At 38.1% G+C, this 20,190-nt stretch overlaps 1 protein-coding gene and 1 long non-coding RNA gene across 5 annotated transcripts; one reads left to right on the plus strand and one right to left on the minus strand.

Moving 5' to 3' along the window:
• The first annotated feature begins 623 nt into the window (after nt 1-623).
• LOC140225584 (nose resistant to fluoxetine protein 6-like) lies at nt 624-18,285 on the plus strand. Of its 4 annotated transcripts, XM_072304898.1 has the most exons (14): nt 624-992; nt 2,503-2,756; nt 3,557-3,783; nt 7,538-7,755; nt 8,288-8,379; nt 9,033-9,226; nt 10,418-10,572; nt 11,355-11,526; nt 12,747-12,967; nt 13,423-13,564; nt 14,500-14,689; nt 15,578-15,723; nt 16,777-16,892; nt 17,429-18,285. In XM_072304898.1, exons 2-14 carry the CDS (start codon nt 2,507-2,509, stop codon nt 17,520-17,522), a joined length of 2,217 nt encoding a protein of 738 aa, XP_072160999.1. In that variant the 5' UTR covers nt 624-992; nt 2,503-2,506; the 3' UTR covers nt 17,523-18,285. The 4 variants fall into 4 exon arrangements, with proteins under 4 accessions (XP_072160999.1, XP_072161000.1, XP_072161001.1 ...); XM_072304899.1 differs by lacking the exon at nt 624-992 and having other exon boundaries at nt 2,224-2,756; XM_072304900.1 differs by lacking the exons at nt 624-992; nt 2,503-2,756 and having other exon boundaries at nt 3,645-3,783; nt 7,459-7,755.
• Nucleotides 7,693-20,190, minus strand: LOC140225585 (uncharacterized). Its single transcript, XR_011900618.1, has 3 exons — nt 20,052-20,190; nt 10,437-10,631; nt 7,693-7,831 (listed from the first exon to the last, which is right to left on the minus strand). It is a non-coding gene; the product is annotated as an uncharacterized lncRNA (long non-coding RNA).

Consider the following 20,190-nt stretch of genomic DNA (forward strand, 5'->3'; position numbering starts at 1 on the left):
TTATTCAAAGCGCAGCATAGCATTGATGAAGTCCGTTGCGACCGGTAGTATCGAACCATTTTAAGATTTAGACTACAGAATACATACATATCAAGCCGCTACCTCAGCGTACTAGAGCGCTCTGCGAAGCGCTCAGACTACAGAATAAATGAAGAAATCGAAAAGGAATGACAGGAAGTCGACATCGTCGTAAACGGTGATACGTGGTCTCGCACCAGTGAATTGCGATGTATCGATTGTTCTGCCATTTAAACCCATGGTAAAGAATCGATTATTAAGGTGTTTGTTGCGAGCACCCTGTTTATCGATACTTTTCCATAGGTTTAAATGGCAAATCAATCGATTTATCCCAAAGCACGCCACGCCACGGTCTCGCACATTATCCATCGATATGTTCCTACTAAAATAAGCTAGATATACAGGTTCCTTGTTGCAAGTGTAGTCCAATTCACCTCCAGAATTGAGTTCAAAAGTGTCAATGAGACGTTTTCACTAGTCTCCAATACTACCAACAAAAAAATTGAATATGATGAAAAAAATCGACCGCCACGGAATCGATTATGTATAATTGGACGTAATTCTGTTAAACGGAACTATGTGCATTATGACGCGAGCCCTGTTATGCATGTATTCTTATGGGTCTCAGGGCTCATGTCTTAATGCACATAGTTCCCTTTGACAGAAATACGTCCAATTGATCGAGATCGAAGGCAAGCAGTGTTACCAACTTGCAAGAATCATCACGACTCTGCTTCCTTCTTGCCTGACAACACATCCTCGTTTTCCGAGTTGGCACTTTACGACACTGATTTGGCACTCGTCTGAAGGCTGAACTCACCGTGGAGCAAGTCTAGTCATAGAGCAAAGTCGTAGACAAACGGCTCAATCTTTTCTCACCTCTCAGTTAAGTGTCTACTGCGCTCGCGGCTTTTGAAGGCTCGCCTTTTACCATCGGATGTGCTTCGATTGAGTCGGTTGCGTTTAAATCCGAGGTACGTCTAATGCTTCACTCTGTATTTTGGTTTGCACATTTTTTGTCGGAGAATTCACGAATAATTTTTTGGTCGCTTTTCAACCCTCCTTGACATAGTGTTACTTATTCGTAACTGTACGATTTTTTTATTTTTTTTTAAACAATTTCAATTCGGGATGATGTTGCAAATTTTTATCAATGCTTTCTTTTTTGAAAAAAATAATAACCAAAATTTTAAAAATTTCGAGGGTTTTTTTTATTTTTAAATCAAGAACTTGAAGTCCTCCCTAGGTTGGATTAACTTTGGTCTCAGTCGCTTGACAAACAGCCACCGTACATGATGAGCAGACATCCATGCTCCAGGATTTTCAAATTTTCAGGGGTGAAGGCCGAGAAGGGTCTGTTTCAGCAGATCTACTCGTCAGCTCCGTGAAAATTTGACACCACTATCGGGATTCAAACCCTCGACCTATTGACTTAGAGGCAGGCACGCTGACCACTAGGCCAACCTGGCCGGCTTAAGAAAAAATTCGTAGCTTCATGTTTTTACGAAAACTACAGTATTGTCTCGTGTGCCCCAGAATCCGAGACCAAAAATTAATGAATGCCGTAGACGGTTGATCATTTTAATCACAATTACTGTTCCGGGGCTCCTGTACCTACACCGGATACTGACTCTTTATCTTCACCAGACTCCTTTCTGTCAAAAAAATTTAGAGGAAGTTTGTGAGGAAAATTAGAAGTTTAAACAATTTTTTTTTTTGCCTTGACACTCAAAAAATTTACGAAAAAATCAGAAGAAAATATCATAATGTGACCTCTCGAGGAAAGAAGAATTTTCGAAGGAGCGTCCTTGTCGAATTGAGTCGAAAATGCCGATTTTCGTGTGTTTCTATCAGAAAAAGTCTTATCAATTTTTGAATGAATATTTGCTGCATATACGATCAAAGTAAGTCTACAAAAAGCCGGTGTCAAATGAAAGATCAAAGTCTATGCAAATTAGACCAATTAATAATTTTTTTATTTATTCGTGTCGTCATAAGTTCGTTAGAATTCTTCATGTCAATGAGAAATTTTTCCAAAACATCGAAAAAATGAAATGAGAAGTTTTCAGAAACCTCATCTGTCTTTATAACAGTTTCCTGTCCATGAGAAAACTTGTAAAAACATCATTTATTTGCTATGATTTCTTTTCCTACGGATGAGAACTGGCGAAATAAATGAATAAAACTGGTAAATCCATGTAGACGAATCTTAACTTTTTTTATTCAAGAAAACATCTATTTGCAAAAAATGAGAGCCACACTAAGTTTTTATCTTGTTCATACTTTTCCATCTGACGTGACATATCATATCGAACAAGTAGGTAGACAGGAAGGAAAGCCTTTGAGTCAAAAACTGACGAAAAAAGTTGACCTTTAGAAGGACATCAAAGTGATTTACCTAAGATTCGATGGATCAATATCAAACGTCAGTCAATTGTCAATGTTCAAAATGAAGTAATTATTCTTTTTAATTTTTTTATCCAGGAATATGCTGAGACAATGGCAAAGAACTTGGGTGCTACAGTTTTTTATTCTAAGCGCAACGTTAAATGGAAAATCGCTTGCGGATAAACCGGAAACGTTCATCAGGAGTGGCCCCAAGTTGACGTGGATTTCAGATGTTGTTTCGGAAAAGCTCTCAAACTTCAGAACCCAGTCACAGTCAAACGAATTATGCAACCAACAAATTGATTCTTATGAAAAAAGTCTGCGAAACTTAACCCTTTGGGCTCTACAAAGTGAGTAAGAGTATACTTTTGGTTGTTATAATAATATATGTAGGACTGAGTTTAGGTGAGAGGAGCCAAACATATGGAGACGTCTATAAAAACAATCAGAGTTCTTTTTAGGAAACTTTTCTATTTTTGCCGTAAGTATGACATCGAAGATTTAATATCCCACGCATAAAGAGAAAAGGGTCAATTTATCTGGAACGGGCTCAACCTCAGGCGGATCCAAACACGTCAAACAGGGGTTAAGGAAGAGAGGTAGAGGAGGGGTCCAGGGAGCTTATTTCGGAAAATTTTCGAAATTTTAAAGCATGCAATATGCAGGTTGATTCAACTTTTTCATGGGCAATTCCCAACTTTGGACTGCGTCAAGCAGAGAGGAACCAAGCCGCATCAGCTGTTGCCACATTTCATTTTGCAATGTAATTTTGTACTCAAAAACGGATGTGCGGATTTTTATGCAAATTTCAGTGAATTTAAAAAATTAAATTGCTCAGTTAAATTCGGCGAAAACTGACGTGGCTTGGTTCCTTTCTGCTAAACGCGGTCTATTCAAGCGCCCCCCGTTCCTTTCTTCTTTCTTTTTTCCATATTATTGTTCTCCCTACTTTTTTCATGCAAACGAGGGAGAGGGGGGGGGTTGCCCTCTACGCCTTTCTTTTTTGGATTTGTCTATGCTCTACCTTCGTAAGAAAATGAGTGAAATTATGTTTTCAAGAATGAGCGAAAACAAGCTTCTTTACTGCTGGTCATACATTCGCAATTTTTTTTTTAAAAAAAAAAACCTGACCTTTGTCTCGGTTTTCTAGTGAAAGAGGCGTCAGCCGTGTCCACACCAGGGATGCTTGTCGGACAACGCTTCCACTTGGGTCATTTTGACGAATGCGTTGCTATCAGACACTCCAAGCTTGCGGGCCGCTACTGCTTGGCGCACCTAAAAGTCTCTCCCTCTCCAGCGATGTACCCTGGATTTTACACTGAACCACTGAAAACAGTGGAGCCACCTCCAGATTCCAATGCTTGGGAGACGCTAAAGGTAAAATTCTAAGATATTTACTGAGGAATTAGATGCAGACAATGGGACAGTTGCGCTAGTCACAGAATCGTGTTTTGAAGTTTAATTATTGTAGATTATACTTAGGAATAATAAGATCTGTCCAAACCGCAACTATCTATCTTCATCAATATTAACCGAGATATCTCCTTTTGAAAAGTCGGATTTTTGACGTCATCCGCCGCGGTAGTGACACCCTTGGTTTCTTCCGCCTCGCTTTCATCAATCAGGGAATCACACATTTGCTCTGGTTGCTCACCGTTAAACTCGGTTGAAAGCAAGTTGGAAGAAACCAAGGTTGTCACCATCGCGGTGGATGACGTCACACAACTGACTTTTCAAAGAGCCATATCACAGTTAATACTGAACGTAGAAAGTTGCGGTTTAGACGGATCTTATTATTTTCAGCTAATCTACAAGAATCAAGCATCAAACCGCGATTCTGTGACCAGCGCAACTGACCTATTCACTTGCAAAGAGACGAGTCTGACGTAAACGGTCCGTAAATATTGGATTTTTACAGCATGTGAATCTGTCATTCAAAAAGCGACGAGAGATGCAAATGTATTATTGTGCAATTCCAAACCTGCAAATGTCAATTTTTATAACGTCATCGTCAAGGATCGGGTTGCCCGTAATCCTGCGGTTATTCCTATACAGAGGTCAAGGATTGAAGTCAAGGAGGTCCCGGGAGAGCCCTATTCACCCCCATCATTCCTAGTTTTCCTTTGGGGTTTCAGCAATTTCAAAAACATGTCCCTTACTTCCGGGCCTTTTGACTAAATTCTTCCTTATAAATTTCGGAGAGGTCAAAAATAATGCGCCTTATGATGAATGATGATGCTTTGCGCCTTATGCCTTTTAAGTCCGCTTCGCAGTCCTTGTGAGTTACAGACCTATTCAAATTATGACTAGAGCGAGCTCATTAGGAAACTATCGCCCGTCAGTAGCCGCAAAAATCATGGAAGTCAGTCTATAGAATTCTAAAACGAACTTTTGACCAAAAATGAAAATTTAGGTGGTGAGAGACTGTGAAAGAGTAATGGTTGAAAACGGTTACCGCTCATAGAACTAAATGAGTTCCAGAGAGTTAGTTGTTATACTGAAAGAGATGGCAGAAAGTTACTGCAAGCGCGATTCTTCACGATTGGTCATTTCGAGGTCATTTTACTCAATGAGCGTTATGCAGTGGATTTGATCACGCATTACTCATACGTTGATTATCATATTAACTTTGACACGCAACTGTATACCTCCCAGGAGAAGGATTTGCTCGTAAAGTTTTTTGTATAAGCCGACTTTTTTATGGCATTTCATTGCAAGGGCAATATCTATCGATAAGTGTGACAAATTGAATCCATTTGGAAATTAAAGGAGAAGGAGATGCGAAAATATTTTGAAAGGCTACTAGAGCATCTTTACGCACGGAATAGTACGGAACACAGTGCTCAACCTCGCCCTGTTAATTGCGCATCAATGAGATGGATTAATGGGGTCATGTGACATTCACTTCCCGCTCTTGGCTCAAAACTCAATCACTTAATGAGACGCGGACAAAAAAATGAAACAGAAGTTTACTTTGATACCTCGAAAAATCGATAATCATTCACTTCCATTAGGGATCAAGTTTTTTTTTATCTCTTCTTCATCTCGCCGTCAATATCAACAGAACTACTAATAGTCTCAAACTTGAAAAATATAGCAGTCTTAATGAAATGAAGAACAAATTGAATGGAATTTTTCAAAAACTATTCCTATTAATGAAGTTCCACGATGAATTTTAAAATCTTTTACATTGACCTTGAATTGTGCCTCAAGTTTTGCGTCAGCCTATTTTCATAAAGTATCAACCAAAAAACGTCATATTGCTCGAGTGCAGAACGTTTTTGTGGGTGTGTCAGATGGATCTAGAAATCTCGGGGGTTTTAGGAACCCTCTTAAGAGATACTAATTGAAAAATTTGCCTTAATACCTATTTTTATAAAAGTTCTCTCCTGTGAGGCATTTCCATCATAAACAAGCTTCATCAGGCAGGACACTATAACACATGTTAATTTGGTCACAAATGTTTAAAAAAATAAATAAATAAAAAAAAAGAAAAGAAAAGTGTCAAGGCTATACCTATATGAAGCTTTCTAGATCTCTTAAGAAATTTTGAGAATGGCTTACTGCTTTTATCTTTATAATTTTGCAATCCTTATGAAAGCATTATTGATGGGGCTAGTGGTGATTGTTACAACGCTGATAAACGTGTCAAATAAATTGTAATTACATGGTAAAATTATTGCTATTTTTATCGGAGTGTTGTGCATGAGGTTTATTTGCCAAAAGAAGGGGCTCCTATATTTGAAATGTGCTGCGATAAAATTGAGATAATCTGCAATTTTTTTAGCATTGCAAATTGCCTACCTTCCTCTGCCACTTCTCTCTTGATCTTTTTTATCCCTTCTTTCAGTATGACCCCTCTATTGTTTCACGCTCGGAAACGAACGATAAGATACATTTAGCCATACACCTATCTGATTTTTACACCACCTTAGAACAGCTATAGTCATATCAACCGCATCCTTTTATTGTCGATAGTTACATTTTCAGATGACCATATCGGAAAATTTATTTATTTAACCACCATAGGACACGAGGCCGCTACGCGGTCCGAGCTTAGGGGCTCCGCGCGCTCCCAAAGGCTGCTTCGCAGTCCGCGAGATCTTCAAAATCGCCCGTTCGTAGTTAATGAGCAAATAATTTTAATTAAATAACAGAACGATGTTTCAAATAAAAATTTCCCGCCACACAATATTCTTAATGACTTTCTCTAGACTCTGAATTTTGATTCCTTTTTTGGGAAGTTGACCTTGACAGGACCACATACAGCTGTCAATGGAGATGTTGCATTGTGAGGAATTTGCGATTTGAATGTTGAATGTCATGTAAAAGTTCGCGAGAAACACGATCGTGCCACTGGTTTTCTCTGAAATCATCTCCCAAGCTCAAAAACAGCTCTCAAGTTGAGGCCAAAATGGAGGGGATATCCCATGCTATCCTGAGAGTCCACCTCTACATCAAGACAAACGCTCCATGCAAAGATAGGGAGCAAATACTTTAGCAGGGTTGCCTTGTTTTCAGTTTTGGAGTCCACAAATAAAGTGGCAGCCCTGTCAATGTATTTGCTCCCTATTTTTGCATGGAGAGTTTGTCTTGATGTAGAAGTGGACTCTCAGGACAGCGCGGGATATCCCCTCCATTCTGGCCTCAACCTAAGATCTTGTTTGAGCTTGGGAGTTGATTTCAGGGAAAACCAGTGGCACCATCGTGTTTCTCGCAAACTTTTACATAAGGATCAATGTCAAATCACAAATTTCTCACATATGCAAGGTCTCCATTACTATGCAAAGGCCTCTGAAAATGAAGGCCCATTCTATTAAAACTCTGACTTTTGAACTCCCCTTCCCCTCACTCCTGCCCATCGACCGTCTTACTCCCCTTCCTCACCCCGTCCATCGAACGTCTTAAAAATGATTTCATAAAAACAGAGGGTCTTTCCTTTCTCTTGATTTTAAATACAACCAGTCAGGTGCATAGTTAAATCTACCATAAGTTATTTTTCGTATTTTCACCCTACGTCTCTATGTCAATGTAATGTCATTCTTGTGGCAGATACATTGAACCTAGAATCATCGTTGCCAACAGGCCCCCGAGATTGGCGTCCGAACCATAGGCCCCTGAATTGTTACAGCCGAACAGCAACTGGTTTCGAATGGACCGGACCGATCTGTTCATGGCGCTCTGCGTACCGGGGGCGTGTTCACGTCATGACGTTGAAGAGACGCTAAACGTGACGTTTGCCAATGTGACGCAGGAGCACGGCATCAACGTCAAAATCCAAATGCACGACGATCTTTGCACCTCCAGTTTGGACGATGAACCTATGTCCTATGCCTCCAAAACTCTCTTGTAAGTCATGGTTTTCTTATTTCTTTTTTACTAGACTATCAGTATCTTTGGAGATTTCTGGTTTCAGTCCACGCACCTGAAAAGTGAACAAAAAAAATTTTAAAAAATAAATGGGAGATAAACACAAAGAAGCTTTTGAATTCTTGATGGAAAGAATGGCAAAAAGATGCCTAACATTTGGTTCAACCCGGGAAGAGTTGAAGGAGACGTCTGGTGTAAGGGGAAGAGACAAGGGTTTCAACTAGAAATGACGGAGAGTAATTTTTAGGGGGTCGTTGGGGCTTTAGGAGGCTAGAGGACTGCGATGGTTAAATGTTGAAAAGCGCCAGAAACCGCTATGAAGGCGGCTTGCACATACGTAAATAAATACTCGTGAAGCAGTTTCCCCCATTATTGAAAACATTTCAAAAAAAGAAATTGATTCAAATGAACTGCGTTCTTGTATTATGTACTTGTAAGTTGTCTTCTGGGGTACATAGATCCTTTTCTCTAAAATGTCTCTGAAAATTCTGACACCGCCTGTCTTCTTCAGATGCATTCTCGTGATTTTGAGCGTCCTTTGTCTTCTGGCCACACTCTATCAACTGTCTACATCCAATGCGATCCAAGAGACCCCTAAAAAAGGTAACAGTCTATAATTTATTCTTTTTCACATCAAACTTCTCTCAGCGGGCTGATTATCGGAATTAATTGACAGACGAAACGACAAAAAAAGAAGGCAAAGTTAAAATGTAGTGACTCTATGAGTTAGAACGGGTAGTTGTTTTGGACTATGAGGGTGTGCCATCCTATAAAGCCCGAATTCAGTTATGATGGTGACTTTCTAAAAATACTATTTTTTTATAACATGTTCATGTATTATAATAGAATGTATCTTATAATATATTTTTTCTGTTATATTTTGTCAAAAAATGCCGGGAAATGAATTTCCAAATATACAAGTACCCAAAAAAAGGAAGCACACGGAAAAAAATGGAATGCTGATTTAACAATTTTTCAGTTTAAAAAAATTGTCAGACATGTTTCAAATGTACATTTTATGATAGTGAAAAGCTAGCTTAACCACGGGGGTTGTTAAATTAGCATTTTTTTGTGTAAAATCTACATTGAAACATGTCGGAAACGTTTTTTAACTACAAAATTGTTCAATCGGCATTTTCACTTTTTCCATTCAGCGCCGTCTAAAAAAATTAAAGTCTGCTTGCTTCAACTAGGGTAGCTGCATATTATTTTGATGGAATTTCGAATTAATTTTTTTTTCTACCTTGATTTTACAGATACTCTTCCGCGCAGAATAATTATGAGCTTTTCAATAGCCAGAAACCTTGGTAAAGTAGTCCCCGAAACGAACGATGATCACATGGTTATCTTGGATTTATTGAAAGCTTCCGCGGCTTTTGGGGTTATGTTCGGACACAGATTCGCCTGTATGCTTTTCTACATGGTTTTCAATGTGTCTTTCTTCGAATCGGTACGTACAGAAAAATACTAACATCGCGTCTGACCATAAAACTGACTGGAAAAAAAGTCACTTGGATCTAGAGTCCAGACTCTTAAAAACAAAGCCAAGAAAAAATATTCTCCATTCAATTGGATTTTTGCTTAAATCGAGAACCAAGCCTCTTAATTAAAGCGGATTTCCTTTTGATTCTAGCAAAAATCCGATTGAATCAAAAATATTTGTTCTTGTCATTGTTTTTAAGAGTCTGGACTGTAGATTCAAGCGACTTTTTTTTCCAGTACATCATTTCTGCACCTTCAAACCCCTGAACTCTCATGAAATTCCTCGTCCCTAATCTTTCCCATCCTCTTGCTGATTGCAGCCCTTCTACGCATTCAAATGTGAACGACTTTGACGTATCGATGTTGTTTTTCCCGGGCGATTACCGTGATTTACACGTTATTTATTAAAAAACATTAGTTCCTTACGGAAAGAGGAAGAGCTGGGCTTCATGGAATCAATAAAAAATGCGCGCACCATAAGAAATTGAGGTGTCGCTCATCAGAATAGCAGCGTGGAGAGACAACTCATTAATGTAAGCATCACTAGAGTAGGATGACGTGATTGACATGGAACGACCAAAAAATAAAAATGTGGACCAATCAGCATGATTGGATAGACACCAATTCGATCGATTCACGGGTTTTCCGATCGATTCCAGGATCTGTCGATCGATTCATGGATGTGTAGATAGATTCACGGTTGTCAATTAAATCGATGTTGATCAAATTACGTCGACTGGCTCACGTTTTTATATTTTGATCGATTCATGTTGATCGAATCAACACCATTGTCAATAGAACCATTGTCGATAGATTCACGTTTTCAATGTTCGATCGAATCATACCCTCCCCACCAGATCACTTAAATATGTATATATAATGGAGCTCAAAGTGGGGATATTTTACCGTACTTGTTAAGGTACATTGTCCTTCATCTTTTTGAACGTTTTCTCATTCAAATCCATGATTAAAAACTCCAGGAATTGTCGCTTCTCCAAATCTATCGTTGCCTGATGAAAAATCTTATTCCGGAGCTCGAATGTATCCCCCCCTCCATTTGTTCATGTTTAACCGATATTTCATTCGTAATATTTTCTGTTAATCAAGTAAGTCTAAATGAAATTGCACCTGAATCAATACAATACATTTCTTTCTACAGCAAGTGAAAAAAGACCTACCTCTCTTCATGCCAACACTGGTCGTCGAGTCTTTCTTCATCGTCGCTGGATTTCTCACTTTCCAAAGCTGCTACGAACCAGTTAGAAAGCAGGGCTTAAAGGTGATTCCTCTCATGATATTCAATCGTTGGCTCAGGTAAAGATAGAAAAACTTCCATTCGAATTAACCCGGTACCAGCATAGCTTTTAAACTTGCTGGAAAAAGTGCAGAGTGACCAAGTGCATCATAATTAATTTTAAAATTTTAAGCAAAACATCACTAGAGAATTCCATGTATGTGAACCAAAATTTAAAAAAAATGTATTAAAAGTTATTTTTTCACGCTTAAAAAATGCATTGCTTCTCACCATCTGTAGTTGTTAAAACTAAGATGACCTATTCCTAAAATAACTTTAAAATATTAGAATTTTTAAGTCGAGATCATTCTTTCATTCAATTATTCAAACGTCATTGGGTTGAATTAAACGCAGTGGGACGCTCAATGAAACATTCATTGGAGGTCTATCACATCACAACGTTCCACCAGGGATAGATGTAAAGGAAACCCCACGACTCCAAAAAGGAGCACTTATTTATGACGAGGTTCTTTGCTCCATCCATTATAATTTTTTATATAGAATGTCAAACAACAAACAGTGCAAACAAGGCTAAAAACAGGCGTCGTTCTGTTTTAGCCTTATTTCCGCTGTTTGTTATTTTACATTCTACTGTTCCGCTTAGGCTGCTTTTGTTGCTTTATTTTTGAGATATATAGTATGTAGTGCATATTTTTGTACATTATTGTTTTTGTGAAACACTACGTCAGCGATAGAGTAGGCAATGACTACTGGCCTTGCAATAAAATGAAGCAAGTGGCTCAATTTTAAATTATTCAACAATTTATTGCATTATTGACTAAGTCTCGATTAATATTCACAGACTCATGCCTTCATTCATGATGCTTGTCGCAATCACTGCCTTGCTTCTCCCATACATGAGTGATGGTCCTGCATGGAAGTTCTTCAGCCTCCCAATTGCCGAGAGCTGCCAAAATACCTGGTGGCACTACCTACTTACCATCAACAATTTGTACTCAGTCGATGACCCAGCAGTAAGTATCTTCTACTAAATAGAGTAGATAGAGACGGCCGGTAATCTCTTTTTCCAACTTTCAGAAAATTGAAAAGAACTCTCAACATGCATTTTTTGGGCTAGAGCTTTAATTACAGCCCAGGCGCACTAATATTAGACCTGAATATTTGAAATGTTAAAAGAATTCATTTTTCCGTCTTCGTCCATAATTTGAAAATTATCAACATTTTTAGGGGTAACTTTCCTCAAAAACCTCAAAATTTTGTTTGTGCCGATTTATTTTTATCAATCCAAACGTGACTCAAAAACATGTTCACAAACGTGTTCATCGGTGCTAAATATCTCAGTTTCATCAAAAAGTTTGCAGCCGACGCGTAGCTATCACGCACGGCACAGAACGCATAGCAGACTGGCGCCTTACGAGACCGCAGAATACTTCATGCATTGAGCGTACAGCACGATGCATCGCGTGGCGTATTGTAGCGCCTTACACGTCTGTAGGATACTTCATGCATTGCACGTATACCACGGTGCGCGCTCAAGTCGTTGAGAAGTCGTATTTTCTTGGTGTCGAGCTCACCCCGGTGCACACCATTTCCGAACAGTGCACACCGCGAGTTTGCATTCCTAGGATCACAGGATCGTAAAGGTTTGGTTCTAAATGGGAAAAGAACAAGATCACATTATAGTTTAAACAATGATAAAGATTTATTTTGATTTGGTCAGCCGAAGTGTTGCGTAAAATAACTTAGAGTTATTCAGTAGAGGGGAGCATTTCATGTATTTTCCATTTCTTCATGCATCTCGGCGTGTCGCCATCGACAGAGGAATATTTTAATGTAGTATCAAAAAGTATCACAAGTATCATAAAATAGAAATTTCAAATTTCAAATCAAACAAATCTAAGATTATTTGTTTGGTCAGTATTAATTACGGTATTTCTACTACTGTTTTCACTTCCTGTTCTTGCAGGGGCTATTACAATGTTATTAATAGATCGACATTTCAATAGATCCTTTTATGGTCCTTTGGGGGAGGTGATCCTATTTTATACCAGCACTTATCTTGGTTTTTTGGCCATCCAGAGGTTTATGTTTTTATTTTACCAGGCTTTGGTATTGTGTCTCATTTAAACAATTACTCCTTCAAATAATTTTAATGTTAGTGATTTTCGAACCCTTTTAAAATTAGACTCTTTCTGCAAGAAATGTTCTCAAAGTCGTACGTTTTTTCTAACAGAACTATAATGTGCGGGAAGGTTGGCTATGCGCTCCTCATACATGGTACATAGCCTGCGAGTTGCAGATGTTTCCTGTAGGTCTCCTGATCGTTTACATGTTCGCAAAGAACCACTCGACGGGTCTGAAATTTGCTCTAGCAGTCCTAGCGAGTGCATTTGCGATTCCGTTTTTCATAATCTACTCCCGAAAACTGGACTCAGTTTTTAAATTGGACCCAAGGTAAGGAAAATACGTTTATGTAGTTATATTATTGCATTTATTTTTGATATTCAAGGCAAATTTCTCTAAATATTTTGATAAATAAAGCTATTTTAAATACGAAGTCGCTCAGGAGAAAATGATTTTACTTCCAGATCAAAATGTTTTTTGCACGGATGATTGGTCTACTGACAATACTAGAATCTTACTTTAATATACGCCAAAATCATGTCTCTAGAGCCATTTAGTCATGCAATGACAGTATCTGTTATTATATCAATGATTTGGACTGCGTTTTGCAATTTGGAGCTATAAATTCTGGCTCACATGAAAAAACACTTGTGTGCATAGGGAAACTAATGGCACATACGTTGTTTTTAAACCAGGCTGGAATTTATAGTTCCTAATTGCAAAATGTAGTCCATTCCATAGTTCCTCAATTTGCAGTATCTAATGCATTACAATTTAATTTGCAGACGCTTTCCTTTATGGATCAACATAGATTACTACATGCAAGTTTACCTTAGAAGCTACACGAGGATCGGGCCATATATTTTGAGTATTCTCTCCGCTTATTTATTGTTGAAAATTCGTGCTAACAAGTGGACCATGTCAGTTGTGAGTACTTATTCTATAGGGAATGTTGTGAAACATTTAAGTTTGATTTAGTTTATTGGAAACGAACAAAAAAATAGAACAATATTCACCTCATCTTCATCAATGCATTCTTTTGTATTTGTAGAAAAGTATTTTTGAATATTCCAAGCGCCGTTTTAAATTGTTGATATAAAACAATGTCTGAGCTATGGTGATTTGAAGTTTTTTTCCAGAGGACGTTGTGTTGGAAAATAATTATTTTTAATTTTGATCTGTGCTGTTCAAATAAGTACGATATTCCCCAGATTTCAATGCAATGAAATGCCCCCTTCTATTGGCACACAAAATGGACTGCATTTTACAGTAAGGAACTACTATTTGTAACTCGAATATAATTGTACCAATCTGCATGAAGAAACTGATGGCACATACGTGTTCCTAGAATGAGCCGGAAATAATTCTACGAGTATAATGCAAACTGAAGTCCGAGTGAACGAAACTGTTTGCAACTAATTTTTTGGGACACTAGAGAGAATTTATCGGGGAAATCCCGGAGACCAATACGTCACACTACTGCAGCAAAAATTGCTATCCTGATAAAAACCATAAATAAACATGACACTATACTTAAGTAACACATCGACGGTGTAAGTGCGCAACTACGTTTTTTGTTTGCGGTGCTTGAAAATCTCCGCTCCTATTTTTTTAAAAAAGAACATATCGGCATAATTCCTTAATATGGTCGCAGTTGTTTCTTTGCAAGGAGAAAAAAAATCACGACACTTTCAAATATTTGCCTTTGAGTAATTTTCAATATAAAAATGACGTATGGCAGGAGGCCTGCAACGTCGCAAATCGAGATACTTGGTTTTGGTCTTACACCGTCGATATTATGCTATTATTCCTTAAAGGTTCGTTTAGAAAACGCAATTACTTTGAGAAAATTCTGTTGGCAGGCTTGGAGATGGGCAATAATGCTCATGGCAATAGCCATAGGGGTAGGTTCGCAATTTTATGGATTCGCATTCTATGATCCGTCTCTGGAGTACAACGCACTTCAAAACGCTTTATTTGGAGCCTTGCATCGCTCGCTTTGGAGTCTCATGATCTGTGCTCTAATTGTGATTCAAGTCGCTTGGGGTCTTGGTAAGTCATTGTGGGAGTCCATTTCATTTGAAATTGCAGCTTAAGTTTCTTTTCTGAAATCGTTAACCCTCCGATGGGAGCGCCGCGGCATTTGGACCGTCATTTTACATTTTCGCTCTGCGTGGGTTGAAGAGCTACAGGGATTAGGTCAGGGCGTCCAGTATTCCTCAATGACGCTCTGAGGGACACGAATCGAACATTCTAATCCCTGGGATTTCTGGAGAAAAAGCTCGAATCCGAGGTTGTCAGCATTTGCGGCCCAACCGCCGCGGCGCGCACAGTCGTGTTGCCTGCATAAAACTATCACATTGTGAGGTTTTACCTGTGCATTCTTAATAATGGATCACTGTTCTACCGGTGCTGAGAGTATTTCATTGCACTGGAAAAAAAACACATTGGATCTAGAGTCCAGACGTTTAAAAACATCGATAAGAAAAAGTACTCTTGATTCAATCAGAATCTAGCTTAAATCAAGAACCAAGCCTCTTAATTTAAGCGGCTTTCGTTTTGATTCAAGCAAAAATCTGATTGAATAAAGAGTATTTTTTCTTGTCAATGTTTTCAAGAGTCTGGACGACTCTAGATCCGATGTGTGTTTTTTTTTTCAGTTTGAGAGAAAATTCATTCACCTTTTGCGAAATTTTTCGTGCAAGTTTTTCACTTTTCCATTAAAGACAAGGGTTGACATGTGCATTCGAAGTAGTGTTTCAAAAGCGCTACGCGCCTCTGGGGCCTGAGCACCGGTACCGAAGGACCCAGTATCACCTCCCCCCTTGTGGCGGGCGTGTGAATTTATACCTTCATTTTCGAAGCTGCGTGATATCTTCAACCATTAACTCCTCAGTGATAGGAGTATTCTTCAACCCACCATCCATTACTTTTTTGCAGGTGAAACTTTGGACAAGCTGTTGACTCTCAAAGTCTACGTCCCGCTTAGCCGACTGACGTACGTAGCGTATTTATTTCATCCCATTTGGCAGATAGCGACGACGTTCAGCTCAAGAACGCCGCTCTTTTTGTCGGAGGGTCGCATCGTAAGTCAAAAACCTATTATCTCTCTTTCGTAATTATTGAAATTATTGGGGGGGGGGGTACGCCACTCATTACATCGAAGTCACCCCCCCCCCCCCCCCCTAGAAAGAAATCCTTACCTCAGGATCGAGTCACGCGTCATACGTTATTATCATGTTTTCATTTTTTAGTGAAAAGTATGCTGAATGCAAGAAAAAATGTTTCAAAAAAAATGTGATTCTCATTACAACAATTAGAATTCCATTGGGATAAGAGGAATACCGGTCACTAATTGAATCTCAAAAAAACTAAACTAATTTGCCCTGGGTGAGGTAGAATCATTGAATGATTTATTTAATAAAATTTGCGAGATTTTATTTGCAGGAAATTTCCATTCATGACAATGCTATTGACTAGGATTTTAAATGTTAACTTTTCCATTCTTGCATTTAAGTCCCCAAACTTGTTACTTTGCCCGGGATGAGATGGGTCTATTAATTCATCTGTCTTACTATAAGCGACATTTTTTTAAAGGGAAAATTATGTTTACGTTTATTTGATTGACTAGGATTTTAGTTACAACTTTTCTATACCTGCGTTTAAGTCTCCGTACATAATTTTTATTTGAGCGTTACGGACTGTTTTTTGATCGGTCTAAATATTTTCTTTTTTTTATTGCACGGTTTACTAGAAAATGCTTGTTTTGGAGCCTATTACCTCATCTTTAGGTCTATTGCTACATGATTGCTAGTCAAATTAAGTCAAAACTAAAACGAAAGCTAAAACGTGAATTACCGCAAACGAGATAACATTACCTGATATTTGGTGCACGAGCAGTTATATTTTCACTAGTATTTCGGTTTTGAAAAATTCGCAAGTGGCAATTGCTTTAGAGTGAATCTGAAGAGAGAGTGTTATTTTCCGAAATGAAGTCAACCAATATCTAAGGAAATTATGTTTGGGGAGGAAAGTGCCTACATTTTGAGGTCACTTCATCAATCTAGTTCCATCACTCGATTTTATATGCATGTTTCATTACTAATTATAAAATGAAGGATGCGACGTTTATGTTTCAGGTATGGATGCTCGCTGGTGACATAGTAGTCGTATTTGCTAGCTCTCTTTTGTTATATTTAATCTTCGAGGCTCCAGCGAACAATTTGAGGGGAATTTTCATGACTAAAATCATTCAGTAAGTCCTTACTTTTATTAATTCCAGGTACATTTGTGACAACGAGTGTTGCAAGAACGCCACTTTACAGATGCGTATACTTCAATTTCGAGACTGTACAGCAAAAAAGGAATACATGAAATGTCAAATTTTTTGTTCAAAAATTCTCTAAAATGATATTATTGAGCCAAAAATGTCGCAAATTCAAAAATGGGAGGGTTTATTGCTAATCCCTCCTTTCCCTGGTTGTGCAAACCCTGAGATACTTACAGAATTTAATGAACCTATGTAAAATAAAATACCAAATTTATTCAATGAAGTAAGGTTTCAGTCTGCCTCGTAACTTGGTAAGTACAACAAAATAGTCAAATCGCCACACTTTTCTCTTTGATTCTACCAATTTTTCAAAATGAAGACCTTTAAAATTGCATGACTTTTAAGAGGACATCTGATTTCCAGTAAATTTATATAACGAATTTATATAAATAATATTTTTATAGTATGATACCGGAACTCCATTTGTTTCATATACGAGTTTACTATTTTATTTTTTACAGACTTTTTATCAGAAAAAATGAAAGGCATCCATCTAGGAAGCTGGAGCTGGACCCATTAAATGATGGAAAATCACGAGAAAACAACGATCCATAGGTGGAATCAAGTGACAATTTTCGCGGTTGGCAACAGTGTTTTTCTAACTTCATCGGTACAAAAAGCAACGCTCGAATTAAATTACGATGTAAGAGAAACGCAAAGCGCCCTCGAAATAGTGTCGAATGCGACAAACGCTGTACAGATTGCATTTTAACTCCCGGATGCAACTATTCGGGCTCCGAGGATGTCCGTGTTGCATACGCCCAGAAGTGAAGGCGTTTTGACTGTTCGGGTACTCACCACTTCACGTGCGGCGCGCCTCGACGCCAACTGTGGGTCTTACTGCATTAATTCAAATGGAAGAGCGCCTTCAATTCTTCGTTTATACAACAAAGGTGTCTCCTAGGCACGAGTAGTCGAAGGTGTTGGATGCATATTTCTTGCTTAATTTTTGATATCGCGTTGCGCTGACCATGATTTGTAGAACAACAATTCATGTTTGAGAGATGCCTTCGAAGTGTACAAAAATGAAGAATTGAAGGCACGCAGTCATTTTAGATCCTTCCAATAAGGCCCACCACAAGAAAAGTGCTTCTCAGTGAGGAAGCAATATGCTTTCAACTTAAACTGCCAATTTCGATATGCCTTTCTCCAATCTTTCCTCTGGACTGTAAACCCGCACCCAAAAATAAGTTATTTTATCACATAGTAAATTTAACTGTTTGTAATATTTGATTAAATTGTCAGTCACTATCGATGAACTTTCGCTCACAATATTTGTTCTGTTCCAAATAATATCATACACTCATTCCTTCTTCCACCTTCTTTTTTTCATGAATGAATCCACTTTTCCATAGAGGCTTCTGCGTTGTAGGCCACGCCATGCTCAATAAAACTTATTTTGGCAATAAGTGCGCACAAATCCTCTATTCTGTAAACCCGCACACCGTAAACCCGGAGAAGATGGAGGATTTTCTGCTCTCTTACCTCCCCGCTTTTCTCTCTATAAGATTTGCCTCAAGGCTCTAAGGCCCCACTTCGATATTAATTTGAAAAGTGACGTTGAAATTCGGCAAACGCAAAGGTTTGACTTCGAAATGCAATGTTGTTCTTGTATTACCACTCCTTCTGTGACCAGAAGGCTATCTTCTGTAGTTCTATCATCGTTGTAGCCGTGGTTCTTCAAACAGCATCGACAGCATTTATGCTCTACATTTCCCAAATCATCTACAGAAAATGTCCAAAATTACTGTCGTTATACGAGAAGTCCGGTTATTTTCATCGATTTGCAGTTAAATCAAAGATACATTAATATACTTTCATATGCAATTGATTCATTCAAAGTTTACATCTTCCGAATTAAAGCGCCATACAAAATACGCCCTCTCTTCAAAATCAAACGTGAAGAGAAATTTACGCAACAGAGAGTTCGAAAACCAACTCCTGAGCAAGATTATAACATTTATATTAAACACAGATCAAATGCAATGCAAAAGTCTAAAAATAGCGTCATTTCTGTGTTTGCCTAATGATGAATGTAAATTCTTGTATTTAAATTATATTCTAGAGTTTTTTTGTTTTTGTTTTTTATTTTTATTTCCCACCTTTTTGCGGTGTAAATCATTTTCAACTAACGATGTAGAAGAGAAATCATATTATAGATTGTTTTAGTCTGTAATTTTGTTCATAGTCCCATTCCAAATTGATACCTGCAAAATAATACTAATTAAGCTCATTTAAGCTTCCTTAAAGATAAACCAAGGAATTGCAATCGGAAATGTTTTCATACTCCTATGAATTTTCAAGGCAGGAAGCCTTTCAGGGTTTTCCCAACAACTTCAGTCACAAAAATGTATGCATGCCAAGAAAACAATGAGTCTAAAGTTGAAAGTCTAATGATTGGAAATTCCATGGTTTATCATTAGAAGAAATAACCCATTTATTTTACTTTAATCTTCAGCAACACGCTTAAAAGCGGGCATATATGTGGGTGGCATATATCTCACCCGAAGTAGGTAAAGATTTGAAACATGGGAGATGTTCCTAGGTCAAAGAGAGCTACTTTGAGTGAGGAGAGGCAACGGACACGAGCTTTCTTTCCAAACGAAAATCTCATGCCAAAATTTCCTAAGTTTCAAGTTTTGGGCAAATCCTTCAGAAAAAAAACCGTGGTGGCAATTTTCGGCCATTTTGAACTTCAACAGGCGGCCATTTCGGCAATTTCGGTTTTTTTTTTTTTTTTTTTTTTTTAAGAAAAAATCTAACGTCAAATTCGTTTTTTTTTGTGTCAAAATACCCGCGAATACTGATTTGCGCGCAAATCCATCGACAAACAACCGGTGTCAATTTATGGTCATCTTCAGCTTTACCAGGCCGCTATTTTCAAACAGTTGGAGGTAGGATTTTCTACGTATTTTTATTTATGTTCTTCCGAACGAGTTATTACAAAGGGAATGTTCCTATTTGAAAAACAAGTTGGGGTCCGTTTTTTCTTCAAAAGGGCTCTCTTGAAAAGTATAGAGGGACCGAAAGGTCCCTTTGAATTACGCTACTGTTACGACTAAAATAAGCTACAAATAGTGGTACCTTGTTGCAAAATGTAGTCCAATTCCCGAGTAATGTGTAGTAAAATGTGGAGTTGAGTTCAAAATTTTCAATGAAAGGTTTTCACTGGTCTCCGATACGACCAACAAACAAATTGAATATGATGGGGAAAATGCAAAGC

The sequence above is a fragment of the Bemisia tabaci genome, chromosome 10 (genome assembly GCF_918797505.1).
Source record: "Bemisia tabaci chromosome 10, PGI_BMITA_v3".
Classification (NCBI taxonomy): domain Eukaryota; kingdom Metazoa; phylum Arthropoda; class Insecta; order Hemiptera; family Aleyrodidae; genus Bemisia; species Bemisia tabaci.